The sequence below is a fragment of the Lissotriton vulgaris genome, chromosome 3_2 (assembly GCF_964263255.1).
Source record: "Lissotriton vulgaris chromosome 3_2, aLisVul1.2, whole genome shotgun sequence".
Taxonomy (NCBI): Eukaryota; Metazoa; Chordata; class Amphibia; order Caudata; family Salamandridae; genus Lissotriton; species Lissotriton vulgaris.
In genome coordinates, this window is record NC_141690.1 from 17680634 (window position 1) to 17694367 (window position 13734).

At 47.3% G+C, this 13734-nt stretch overlaps 1 protein-coding gene across 2 annotated transcripts in view; it reads right to left on the reverse strand.

Annotated features, from left to right (window-relative positions):
- Positions 1-11754, reverse strand: part of TBC1D1 (TBC1 domain family member 1) — a 1125494-nt gene extending 1113740 nt beyond the window's left edge. For both annotated transcript variants that reach the window (XM_086963988.1, XM_086963987.1), the window contains exon 1: positions 11621-11754. In XM_086963988.1, the coding sequence (XP_086820114.1) occupies positions 11621-11657 (37 nt within the window). In that variant the 5' untranslated portion in view covers positions 11658-11754. The remainder of the gene's footprint in view (positions 1-11620) is intronic.
- Between the last annotated feature and the right edge of the window lie 1980 nt (positions 11755-13734).

Consider the following 13734-nt stretch of genomic DNA (forward strand, 5'->3'; position numbering starts at 1 on the left):
TGTCCCTCAGGCGGGTGAATGAAATAACTTCACCCCGCTCCCACATGTCGCCCACCGTGGATATTCCGATGGAGTCCCAGTGGGAGAAACCCTTGCTATTTCTCAGGTTGCCCAAGGCACGTGTATCCCAGAGCGGGGTGAGTTTGGTGATTTTCCCCTTCCAGCCCAACGCAGCCGTCGCCGCGTGCCAGGTTTCCACAGTGAGTTTAGTGGGCCCTGATAGGAGTCTCAGTTTCCTTCGGTCATAGAGTGGGGCAAGTATGTTGTTAATGCCCAGCTGTGCCCTGTCTGCTTGAAATGCCGGATCTGACTGCGGGGCGTGTAACCATTGGTTAATGGGCTTAAGTTGCGCTGCCCAGTAATACAGGTGCAGACTCGGCAGTGCAATGCCCCCATCGTACCAGCCTCTGCAGAGTTTAGCCTGCGCTATGCGTGCCGGCCGATTGCCCCACAGCAGCCCCGAAACAACCGCGGCTACCTTTTTGAAGTACCCTGATGCCACTGAGAAGGGCGTGTTATCTAGGATATATAGAAAGCGGGGCAGCGACTTCATTTTGTACAGTGCTGCTTTCCCCAGCATGGTCAGTGGTAGCCCTGCCCAGAAGTTGGTGTCTTGCTTGAGGCGTTCCAGCGGCGGCACTAAATTCAGTCTCTTATATTCAAGTGGGTCCCTCGTGACATGGATCCCTAAATATTTGAAGGAGGAACCGGCCAATCTCAGGGGGCAGTCTAGTCCGAGCGTCGGGGTCTGGCCTTTCAGTACGTACATCTCTGATTTGTTCCAATTAATGGTGTATCCTGAAACCCTGCCATGCTCGTCGCATAGGTTCAAAAGAGCCGGTACTCCATGCTCGGGATCCGTTAAATATACCAGCATATCGTCCGCATATAGGGACAGGCGGTCCTCCCATCCCTCCCTCCATTGTATCCCTTTAAGCAAGGGGGTTTGTCTTATATGGTTAGCCAGTGGTTCCAAGGTTAGCGCAAAGAGCAAGGGAGATAGGGGGCAGCCCTGCCGGGTGCCTCTTCCAAGCGGGAACGTGCGCGAAATGTGGCCATTTGCTACCACGTGTGCCACAGGCGCCGCATATAGTAGCTTAATCCATGATATGAAGTTCGGGCCGAAGCCCATGTAAGACAACACCTCAAAAAGATAGGCCCATTCCACCAGGTCAAAAGCCATCTTCGCGTCCAGGGCCAATATAACTGCACTGTCACTAATCTGGTCTGCCCTCGCCAGCACCCCATGAACCCTACGAAGATTTAGTGCAGTGTTCCTATGAGGCATAAACCCCGATTGATCTGGGTGGATAAGATCAGGCAGATGAGCCATCAGCCGGTTGGCCAGGAGTTTAGCCAAGATTTTGCTTTCTGCATTCAGTAGGGAGATGGGGCGGTAAGAGGAGCATTCCTCCTGTGGCTTACCGGGCTTTGGTATTGCCACGATAGTGGCCGTTCTCTGGTCTAGTGGGAGCAGCCCCTTCTCACGGCATTCCTCATACATGTTGAGCAAGTGAGGACTAAGGTCCTCAGATCGTGCTTGGTACCATTCCACCGGAATGCCGTTCGGACCGAGGGCTTTTCCAGGTTTGAGTGCCCTTATGGCAAGCTGTATTTCGTCGGTGGTTAATGCTGCATCTAGGTCGGCCACCGCCTCCGGCTGTAATATTGGGATATCTATTCCGCTCAGCGCACCCTGGGCCATGATCGCGGTCACCTCCCTTTCAGGAGTATACACCCGTTCGAAATGGGCCGCTAGCGCTTCCACTACCTGTTCAGGGTTGGTCTGCATCACGCCATTCCCATCCTTCACCTGTTGAATCCCTCTGGAGCTACCCCCTCTCTTGTCAAGCCAGGCCAACATCTTTCCCGCCTTATCGCCTACGTTGTACACCCGATTCTGTGTATCGGTAATGTGTCCCTGTACTGTGAGGCGAGCATGGTCTGTGTACAGTCGCTGCTGGAGCGCAAGGGTATGTGCCGTATCCTCTGTAGGGTCAGCCTCGTGTAGGGTTGTGACTGTGCGCAGTTGGAGCTCAAGTGCGGACTGTTCAGCTGCCTGTTCCTTCTTATGAGCCGCGATTGAGCATATAGCCTGCCCCCTCAGCACTGTTTTGTAGGCCTCCCAGAGAACCTCGGAGGAGGCCACAGTTGACACATTCTCAACAAAGTAATGTTCCGTAGCCTTCTGAAGAGCCTTCTTGATTTTTGGGACTTTAAGATAGGGTGCCTGAATGGGGTATATGCGGTGACGCGATTTTGTCTGGGTGGAAATGGTGAGAGTTATCGGGGAGTGATCTGAAATGCCTCGGGGGTGTATGTCGGCAGTGTCGACTCGCTGTATCCCTTCCCCCAACGCCAAAAAGTAATCAATGCGGTAAAGACTGTTATGGACTGTGGAGTGGAACGTGTACTGTCTGACCTGAGGATGAACATGACGCCAAATATCTACCAATCCCAGTGCCACTAGGAATCGCTGAAACCGGGAGGGTCCCCCAGGCGAAGCAGTCACCGGAAACCTATCAAGCTGTAGATCCGCCGTTGCGTTGAAATCCCCACCCAAAATGACATCACTTTCGGGGAGAGATAACAAAAAATCACCAAGGGCAGGAAGCATTACTGAGTGGAGGGACGGCGGAATATACACAGAAACCACTGTCAAGGGACGACCGTCCCATTGTCCCAGCACCGCCGCAAAGCATCCCTGACTATCAGTTTTCGTGCTCAGTGGAATGAAGTGTGAGGATTTTTTGACCAGGACACCCGTACCTCGGGAACCCGATGAGAATTCCGAATGCACAATCATCTTGTATCCTTTCCTATCTAAGGCCTTAGTAGTCCCTCCCACCAAGTGTGTCTCCTGCAAGAGTGCTAATTAGGGTTTATGCCGTTTCAGCTCGGTTAGTACTAGGCCGCGTTTCACCCTGTCCCCTAGGCCCCTAACATTCCAGGAAAGTATTCTAAGGGCGGAGCCATTGGACCGCGACCCATCTTGCCCCGCGGCAACGAGTTGTTCATCCGCCATCTTTAATCACGCTGCCACACGCAAATCGTCCATAAAGAATCAATCGTACCTGCAATAACACCACTCTAGTTACACCACTTACTCCAGTTCTTGACCGACTAAGTGAATTTCCAATGAAAAAAGAACAATCCCCCCCCCCATCCCTTCCCTCCCTGCCTCCCTGCTTAACGGACCTACAACTGCCCGCCACCCCAACTTAGCAGAGCGCTCAACCCATCCCACAAACAGAGTACTTGCACGTCGGGGGAGAGTGTCTCCCAAAGCAGGCGGCTCCCTTGCTGCCCTCGGAATACCCAGGCCGGCGTCCACAAACGACCTGTATGAGCAACCAATGCGGGAGGAAGTCCATGTCCAAACATTTCACGGCCTGCTGACCTTATTTGCCCCCGGCAGCCCCGGACAGGTCCTGCGTCGGTGATGCACTCGCACTCCTTCCAGCTGAAGTCTGTGAGCCGGGCCGGCTATCATTTTGGTGTCTGTTGCGTTGCCGTCCAGACGTGCGATCTACTGTGCGCCATCCCTCAAGCCAGTCTCTTGCTGCCTCGGGGGAGTCAAAAAACCAAACCTTCTTGTCGGCAACCACCCGTAGCCGGGCCGGGAATAGCATTGAGTACGGCAATTCCTGTTCGCGTAGTGTTTTCTTCACTTCCAGAAAAGTTCTCCTCCGTCTCGTAACCTCCGCTGTATAGTCCGGAAAAAAGGATATCCGAGAGTTTTGGATTTGAATGGCTGCTGCCACTCTGGCCGCCTGGAGGATCGTGTCACGATCTCTAAAGTTAAAAAGTCTCGCTAGGATCGGACGCGGGAGGGCCCCTGGCTTAGGTGTTCCTCCAGGTACCCTATGAGCTCGTTCCACCGTGAAGAAGTTAGAAAGTCCCTTAGGGGCCAGTTGTTTTTTTTTATCAAATCCTCCACATACAAGTCCGTGGCCCCTTTGGTTTCAGATTCAGGGACCCCCAAAATACGGACGTTGTTCCGCCGGGAGCGTCCTTCATGATCGTCCAGTTTGTCTTTGAGCAGTTTATTATCGGCCTGCAGCTTCTCCATTGCGACCTGTAGATCTGAGACATCCTCCACCAATGATTTAGCTACCACCTCCACCTGCTTCACTCTTTCACTCATCTTCTGGAGGTCCGCTCGTATCAGGGTCACTTCGGTAGCAGTCGCACCCACCGTTGCTTGTACCTGCGCCAGGGCGTGCAAGACATCTTCCAGGGTAGCCTTCTTTGCCCCTTCACCTTCCGTGCCTTTGCCCACAGACTTGCGCTGCTCCGGTTGGGAGAGTGATTGTTTATCGTAAGCTAATTTATCGAGCTTAGCCTGAGTGGTGGTTTGTCGGAGTCCTTTCCCTGCCATTGTGATACGCCGTCGGAGCACTCCCGGCGGATAAGTGGTCAGGCCGCCCTTGTTTCAGCGGTGTCCAGTCTTCTTAGCAGGCAGACGCGCCAGTCGTAGATTGCGAGTCACTGATGGCGTCTAGTCCCTTCGGTAATGAGTCCGTACCAACACTGGCGGACGAGATGCAAGATGGCGGCGACTACGCAGTTACTTTCCAACTTCAGTTACGCTTATCGCCGCTGTTGTGCACTGTACTGCCTTGACGTCGGAGCGATAAGGCAATCTCTTGAGTGACCGAAAAGGATCTGCAAATTTCAAGCCCCGATGGCGTGGGTCTGTGTCCACCGCGGGCGCTTCCGCTTGGCTGCGCCAACAATGTTCCACTTCCGCCCGGGGCAGGACTCAACCCAGCCACCGCGGCTGCCCTCGTGCCACCAGGCCGCACTCCGAGGTCAGTTGAGGTAGCTGTTTCCTCCCGTTCCCGGGGCGTGAACGCTCCCAAACTTCTCCTGCAGCTGTCGTTCGGTCACCGGACCCGGGGCACCCCTTCTGGGTTCTTTGTGGAGCGGATAGGCATGCGGATTGATGCGGGAAGCCGCCACGCTACGGGAGCCTCTAGTTTGCTGCCGCCATCATCAGCTGCTAGCCACGCCCCCAATCCTGATGTTTTTGAATCAAGATCATGCTTCTTTATCTTCATTTTTCTCTGTTATGGCATTCATCAGGTCACTAATTTCACCACGGTTGCTCTAGTGTCATTTTTTGAATCTGATATCCGGCGCTCTGCCTGATTTACCCAACATTTTACCAATATATTCTCTACATCAGGTAATCCAAGCAGGATGTCAATGCTTCAGTCTTGAGGTCAATGGACTTCAGGCTGGTCCTGTGGTCCACCAGTATAGCGGTCGTGTCCTCACCACTGTTCACCTGGCCCCAGCCACCTGCATTATGTTTGGCACAGCAGTTGATCTTCTATTGGCTCTGTATTGCACAAACACAAGCTTGCTTTATTTCTGAACAACCTTATCCCTTTCAGCATCAGCGGGTGTCCAGGCCTGTCACCCAATGCTCTAACCCCAGGGTAGTGCACTCAGATGCTCTGTGGGCATGCAGGAGGAAGGTCATCCAAGTACCAGGAAGTTGTGCGCTAGGGCTCGTTGCATCAGGACTGTCACAATTAAAAATTTTAGCCAGCAAGTCTAAGTCCACATTCCAAGAGATGGTAGGGTGTGGTCAGCAATAATAACCCCCGACCAGTTAAGGGCAAAGTATGCAGATTGCACTTGGTATACCACCACAGCAGTCCACTCCCTCTAGCAGAGGGAATCCCTTAGGTGACTTGTTGGATATGGCGTGACTATTCTTGACTCGTCAGCCAGCCTGTTATCCTTTAATGCCCAAGCATTGGTTAGTGTGGCATGAAGGGAAGCAGCAAAAGAACTGCAAAGATGTACCACACAGTCTGTTGCCTGGAGACAAACCTGCTTCTCCTATACAGTAACGTGGCGTGACTCCCTGGGTATGTCTTCAGTACCACGGCCCACAGTCCTACAAGGTTGACAGCAGCACTAGGCCATAAAACCCCATGAGGTGATGGGAGTGAGCTCATGGATGTATATGTGCCCATCTGCAGTGACTGCTGCCACAGGTTGTCCAGTGGTTCTTGTCGTGGACATGCATTCAATACCTACTCACACAAGTAGGGCGTGGTATGGCATGACCATCTGTGCTCAACAACAACTGCAGGAATTGAGCTCCTCCGGGTCCAACGGACACCTAGTCCTCTTACCTCCTCTTCTCCACCGTCTGGGCTGACCGAGTCCTGCACTGCAGAAGATAGTGGCAAGCCAGGACGCGCAGCTCCATCTTATGCAGCCATTTTGGCTGTCTGTGTAGCTACGCCACATCCATATTTTTTATCTGTATTTTCAGTAAAATGCTGGTCCTCCTATTCACTGCATAAAATGATATGTGAGGTAGTAATTTCTTATTATGATTTGTTGCAATGAAATTAATGTATGTGACGTGAGAGGAGATAACAGTGAGATCTAGAGTGGTAATCTAAATCCGATTGGAAGGGACAGAACTTCTAGAGACTAGTCCTGATGCAGTGTAAGCTGCAGACAGCATAAATATACAATGCTAACAATTAATTGAAATGCAAAATATACGTGCGCCTTTAATTTTGGCAATACCTCAAATTCGGACAGGAAAGAACATGATACATTTCAGCCTAATGTGCTCCTGTCAAAGACACTTGCAAACAGTTTCCTCTCACCCTTTCAAAAATTAATTCAAGCAACATTAGTGTCTACGGTGTACCTGCTCTCTTAATATTACATAGGTTAGCAATTACACAGTTTCTATCAGTAGGAATTGATTTGTCAACAGTCATTTAACACGGTTACAAGAAGATAATGAGTTAAGCACTGTTACACTAGCTAAAACTCAATGTCCTTGCACTAAAATAGCCTATAGAAAATCTAGAATTAAATTAAAAAGTATTAATAGCCTTACTAGAACTGGCGGCATAACTGAAGGAGCATTTTAATCAAATGTCTCAGCCGTGCCGTAACTTAGAACGACCAAAGGACATTACTGGAGTCAAGAACACCATGGTCTGCACTGTAACCTATTAGATCAAACTTATTCATATGTAACATTTATGCTACTGACTCATTCTTACATGGATGAAATATTTCTCTAAATGCTTCTAGGCAATCCATCAAGCTCAAATGACACCTTGACGGTGGCAGGATTGCCTAGTAAGTTAAACAATCGCTGCTGACATCTACGATGATCTGATCTACTTCAAATCCAGCAAGGCATATTCTGGATCCCATCCTTTTGTGGTCGATGCATTGAGGGGTAATAATAACATCTGTCTTTTACAGCCCTGAGAAAGGGCAGTGTGATGCGCTGTAAAAAGCCAGCTGATTAGTCTCAGAAAGGACACAGGAGTAACCAAAACTTCTTTGCTTAAAATCTCTTTGACCTAAATACAATATCAAACGAAAATCAAGAAACTAGAACACAGGCCAAGGCCATAAAACACTGCATTGTCTCTCCTTCCACACTCAGTCCAAAAATCTGGTATCAGCTTTTTTTTTTCTTGACAAACTCCAACACAACTTTCTCCTGACTAACAACTCTTTTCAGAATACATCGAATGCCCCCATAGCGGATGCTCATTTGGCTTGCATTCACACTTCTCTCCCTCAAAAATGACCTCTTTAACATTCTCTCCTCCCTCAAGGTCACCTCTTACAAGGTTGATATTTTAACCTCGGGCATCACAAAATCACTCCATGGAGAATCGATCTCGCCCCTTCTCGACACTGTCAAGGCATTTTTTTCTGCTCCTTACCGAAAACCAGCACCCACCCCGAATCATATCGGCCATATGGCCCTGGATTTATTAGCAACTTGCTTGTCAGGTACACCCCCTCACGCGCTCTTCGCTCGGGTCAAAAGAACTTGTTAGTTGTGCCTTGAATTAGGAAACAACGCCAGGGAGGCGGTTCTTTTCACTTTCTAGCCTCCTCCCTATGGAATTCTCTGCCACTGACACTGAGACTCCATGAAGACCTTTTGGTTTTCAGACAAGCTTTCAAAACTTGGCTTTTTAGGCAAGCCTACCCATAGTTAACTTCTGCCTCTTTTTGTTGTTGTGTTATGTCTCTGCAAATCTTCCAATAGCGCCATGAAGCCTACGGGCGTACGTGCGCTCAATAAATTCTATTTAACATAACATAACATAACATGGTAAAGTATGTAATAACTACACACATAGACCCTCTTAAGAATTATCCAGTTGCCGCCCATCACCTAGTTATGGTTTCTCAGTAAAATCTTAGAAAATGCCGGCACACTGCAACGCAGTCCCACATTAACCGCAACCTTCCACACTCATAACAAATAAGTCATTTTCCCAAAATGCTGCACAAAAATCCCTTCCATCGAGGTAGTTGATGCAACCCTTTGCATCATTGAAAGAGGTGACCTTGCTACTTTCACTGCTCCCCCTATCAAGGGCTTTAGAGACCCACCAGACATTTGACTACCCAATCTATGAGCATGGGCCTCCATCCGTTCATCTTCTTTCTCTCTGGGCATCAACAACTCATTCAAATGAAGGCCTTCGGACCCTTCTCACTAAACCCCCCTATGCTGGTTCAAACAGGCTCTATTCTTCCACCCATTCTTTTCAATCAGTTGATTTACCCCAGAAGCAGTCGGAATCAATCAATGAACAGATAACAACCAAAAGCACTACAGTTGTTGTCCGCATACGGCATTCACTACCTCAGATACTTGATCTTATTCAATCCTGGATGTCTGCAGTTAACCTAACAAAATAAGGTGCATTCTTATAAATGGGAGAACCCACAAAAACCGAATTCAGTTCAGAATGGTGGTCCTCAACCGTAAGAGTGTGATCTACAAAGTCACCCACTGTGAAAATTCTCTCTGCTGCTATGTTACCTCTGACCGCTAACTCATAACTGCCATGACCAAAAAGGCATAGATTACTACCAGATTACCTGACTCGATGAAGTAAACATTTTCTTGCCCAAATTATATAGTACTGAAAAGGTTTGTGTACTCCTAATGTCTACGGTGGGGATGCCCAGTTGAAAACTGTAATCAAGGGTCATACTTGTAGATCTGCAGTGGCTCCTCCTGCCGGCCTGCACCTCATTGCTACATATAGGTCCAGAGTGCCACAGTGCATTTTGTAGTATGTTAGTAGCACTACTTAGTATAAAATGCAATTCACAAACCTATGAGTGTAAATCTCTAGCTCTTCTGTCATTTCTATGGGGCGATCCTCACACATGTAAGTTTACTACTTAGGAGCCGATTACGATATTGTTAGGAAACTGTTTTGACTGAATCTGCTTTGGAATCGTTTCCGAACGAATCGGGTTCTGGGAGTCCGACTGACCGATTACGATGCTTCCGTATATCATTCGGTCAGACTCCCATTGACTTCAAAGGGAGCCTGTGTTCCGAATGAGAACACAGGCTCCCATTGTAAAAAGGGGTTGTTGGGTAAAACCATGCACCCTGTGATGGGCACCCCATGGTGCCTGCCACACTGTGCATGGTTGGACAGGGGGGGCTCCTTAGGTACCCCCACGGGACCGATTTGGAAGTATCCATGAGAAGAGGGGCCTGCTATGGGCCCCCAAAGTCAGATTCCGACTGCCAATCAGAGTCGGAACAACCGATTCAGAAAGGCTGTCCGAATCTGACATCATAATCACTCGTTGGGAAACGCGGTCCATAGACCTGTACGAGTCGGATTCAAATGACTCGTTTCCTCCAAATGCCATCCAGAACCGAGTCGGAACGTCCGAACGTTTTACAAACATCGTAATCGGTCGTTCAGAAACCTTTCCAAATCGGTCGGAAAAACGAGTTGCGAATTGGTTTCGGAAGACCCGAATCCGATTTGGTGCCTTTCTGAATATCATCGTAATCGACCCGTAATTAGTAAATGTGGCAGGGACCAGGAGGAGTGGCTGGAAAAGGGAATAAATGGAAGAGGTTTAGGAAGGAGTAAGGAGGGGTTTAGGGTGGGTTAGAGAGGGGTTTATGGAGAGACATGCACTCACTCACAAAAGCGTAAGTCCAATGCTATTTACAAACTGCACTTCGAAAATTGCTACAGGTACAAAGGAGCCAAACCATTAATAAATGTACTCCAGCTCAGACCTGTAGTAAGTCCAGCACTGCATATGCTCAATCATTGGTACTGCAGCATCATCTCAAAGAAAAAAATAGAAGCAGGGACTTAAAATAATACTCCATAGGAAATAATGTTACATTAAAAATACATTATTTAGTGTAGTTAAACCATAACTATAATAATTTAATGTTAAACAAATTGTTTAAAAATAACACATATTTGTTTATATTTTACAAACGTTTTATAATAAAACATTCATGCAACATTAACGTTTACAATAATGTAATTATATTTTTCATTAATTCTATACATTGCTTTGAATAATTTTACATAATAAATATATTGTGTTACTTCAGATTGTAGTTTTTTTATTTGAACTTCAGAAAAACAACTGTAATATAATATAGTCCAAATAATATTTCAAAAATAAAATCAGGTTAATGGAGCTGTAGTATTTTTTATTCTGTGCTTAAAATAAATGTATTAAATTAATATACATTATTATTTAACATAAAATATGTATACTCATTGTTTTCAAGTTTAATAAACTTTTCAACTTTCCCCTGTACTTTACCATTACAAGCAGTATCATGGGGAAAACTAAAAAATGTAATAATACAAAAATGCATTTGCTTAAAAATCCATTGGCATTGCCTTCCCAATTAAAGCAACGTAGGACTGATGTCATTACCACCCTATTATTTTCTCCATTAAGAGAGAGAGAGACAAGCTTATTATCAACAAAAAGAACTTTTATGTTATTTTTTTATTTAAAGCATTCACGATTTTGAGGAAAAAATAACTCCAGTTATGTAAAGCGCCACAACACACGAAATCTGAGCTAACAGCTCTATATAAAAAAAAAAACATGATGATGATATCTGATGACCTATGAATGAAATTCGGAGATACTACAGGCATACAGTGCCCTACCTGTTGGCTGCGTTGGTTCCTGAGGTCTTGAAGAGGCTGTGACGCCTTAGCAGGGACAACAAAGCCCTGGAGGTGACATTGGAAAGCTCTGTGCACCGCCTGCCAAACTCTAGCTGACTCTACAGCACTCTACTTCCTTCCATGCCACACACACTAGCAAGGCCCCTGCTGCAGCTGACTCCCTCCCTCCCATGTATAGAACAAAAGACAGAAGTAACACAGCACTTTTGAAAACTGATACGGCAGATGAGAGGAGAGGCACAGGGAAATGGAGGCCTGTAAACATCCCCATGTGCCACTCCTGCTCTTGCGTGCAGCTCCGACATTTGAATGAGCACAGCTGCCCTGTCAGGCAGCATGGGCTGACACAGTTGCACCTGCACACCAGCCTGTCATTTTAATATACATGATAAAGCTCGAGCATCGGAAGGGATGTTAAAATAAACAAACATAAAAGCAGTGGCGCTGCATGAATGAAACCATAATGACTCGTGTGACTTTTACATGAGTTTTTAAATGTCACCAACGGTCACATGTGAAGAACAGCTGCAGTGCAGAGCTCTGCACCGCCGCCGCTTCCCTTCCCCTCCCCGGCTGTCTTTTTTAATGGCAAATGTAGTACTCACTGGGTCCTGGATGCAGAAGTTTATCAGCCCTGTGCATCTGCCGTGCCCTGCGGCTGCCTCGAGGCCACCTTCTGCGGCGCTCGCGCTCACCAGGCAGGAAGAACCAACTCTACCGGCTTATTTTAGCACTCCCCGAGAACCCGTCACATGGTACGTCCCACAGCGGCTTCAAGCGAGCACTTTTGCCCTAGCGCTCCTGGGGGCTAACTCCAGAGTGACATTTAACTTGTCACTGTATCCGCGAAGCGTGACATTCTCGCCTCTGCGACAACATAAACATAATAGAGACGTGCATCATAACACGTCGAAAAGACACTGACGTCCAGTACGTGCACTGCGTGCACAGATTGCAAAGTAGATGTCCGAAATAAATCAGTGCAATTTGAAAGCATAAGAGCATTAACAGAAATATACCGACCGCCTTCTCTAAAGCCTAAAGAGGTTTGATTACCGTTATCATGGACTGACTCTGAAGGTCATATAGGATATTTACATTTCTCATCTTGGCCCGCCAATAAACTGTGCATGCCCTGAAAAGTGGATCTTACCAATGGGCGTCCGCAAGGGGGGGGGGGGGGGGGGGGGGGGGGGCAAGGAGGGGCGCGTGCCCCCCCTGGAGCGCCCATTCTTTCCCCCCTGCCAGGGCCTGCTCTAGGGCGGTACGACCGGTGCCATCGCACCGGGTGCTGGCTTCCTAGGGGCGCCGTGTTTACAACTTAATTATGATTGTAAAAGCACCTGCTGCGCGTTCCTTTCCTCCTGCAATTACGGGGCCTCGCAAAAATGTCAAGATAAATCATGTGATTAATGTTCTTCCAGGGCAGAAATCAGAGTTTTGTGTAGTTGAGGTTTTTTACTTATGTGAAGGTAGTACAGAGGGTTAATATGCCTACTGCAAAGATGGTGTACCAAGTAGATTACAGAGTGCATTTAATCTAAATAGATCAGCAGGTTACTGCTTTTAAAAGAGCCATCCTTTTGTTACTTTCAATTTGTAACTTAAAGTCCTAATATAGAAGAGTGGTAAAGTAAGGTAAGGTAATTTTATTATGCATAGTTAATTAAAACCAGTGCAAACATTTTACAAAACAGATTAAATAGCATAAAAGAAGTTGTGTCTTTAAAACGTCATTAAAAGAGCAAACAGTAAAAGCCCAATACAAATTTCCAGATGCGTTACTTTTGGGTAAGAGCAGGTGTCATTAAGTTCAAATTAGCGTCTATATGTACTGTGTAATGTTTTTTGGCAGTTTCTGCTCAATTAGCGCAAGGAACTTTACATACCTGCAGTTCAGTTTTGTGTTTGCAGGGTTAAGACAAGCCAGTACTGCTTGCCTTCTCGTGCGAGTTCCTATCTGTTTAAGCTGGTCCTTTAAGAACAGCTGGCGTGCTGGCCTGAACTCTTGGCAGAGGCAAGTCATATGAAGTATGTCGCCCTTCTCTGTATTGCAGAAGGTGCAGGCCTCGTGGCCATTGCTCCTGAGCCATGGTGGCAAATGCTCTCTGGTAGGCAAGACCCCTAGTCTGTATTTCAGAAACTTCAGTTTTATTGTCTTGGGATAACCCTGGCTGAAGTATGGTTGAGGTGTCAGGGATTTATATGTGTTTATGGTCATCCATGCATGGTTTCTTTTAGCGAATGACTCTTTATCCTCTAGAAGTGAAAGAGTTTTGACAGTTTTCCAAACCAGTTTTTTGAATGCTTTGTGGCCGAGTTGCAAATCCCAGATCGCAGTTAGTTTGGTAGTCCCCAAAGCTGTCTGCAGGTAAGATCTTGCCTGAGATGCGTCCCTGCTTTGAATGTCTTGCCATAACAGTTCATTTAAAGTGTTAGTAATAGCAGAGCGAAGTTTGTGGCAGCAGATGATATAAGCTCCCTGTCTTGCAAGAGCTTGTTTTTGTAGTCCAAATTCCAGCCTGAGTTGGGCGGGCGATGTATAGGACGGGAGCGAAAACATTGTTCGGTAGGCTTTTATCTGGATTACGTCCAGATTCTTGGCATCTCTCCCACGTAGAGCCTCGCTGCCGTAGCAGATGGATGGTAGTAGCTTAGCCTGGATGATTTTCAAGTAAGGAGTCAAAATTGGTCCTATTAGTTGGTTAGCTATGCTTTT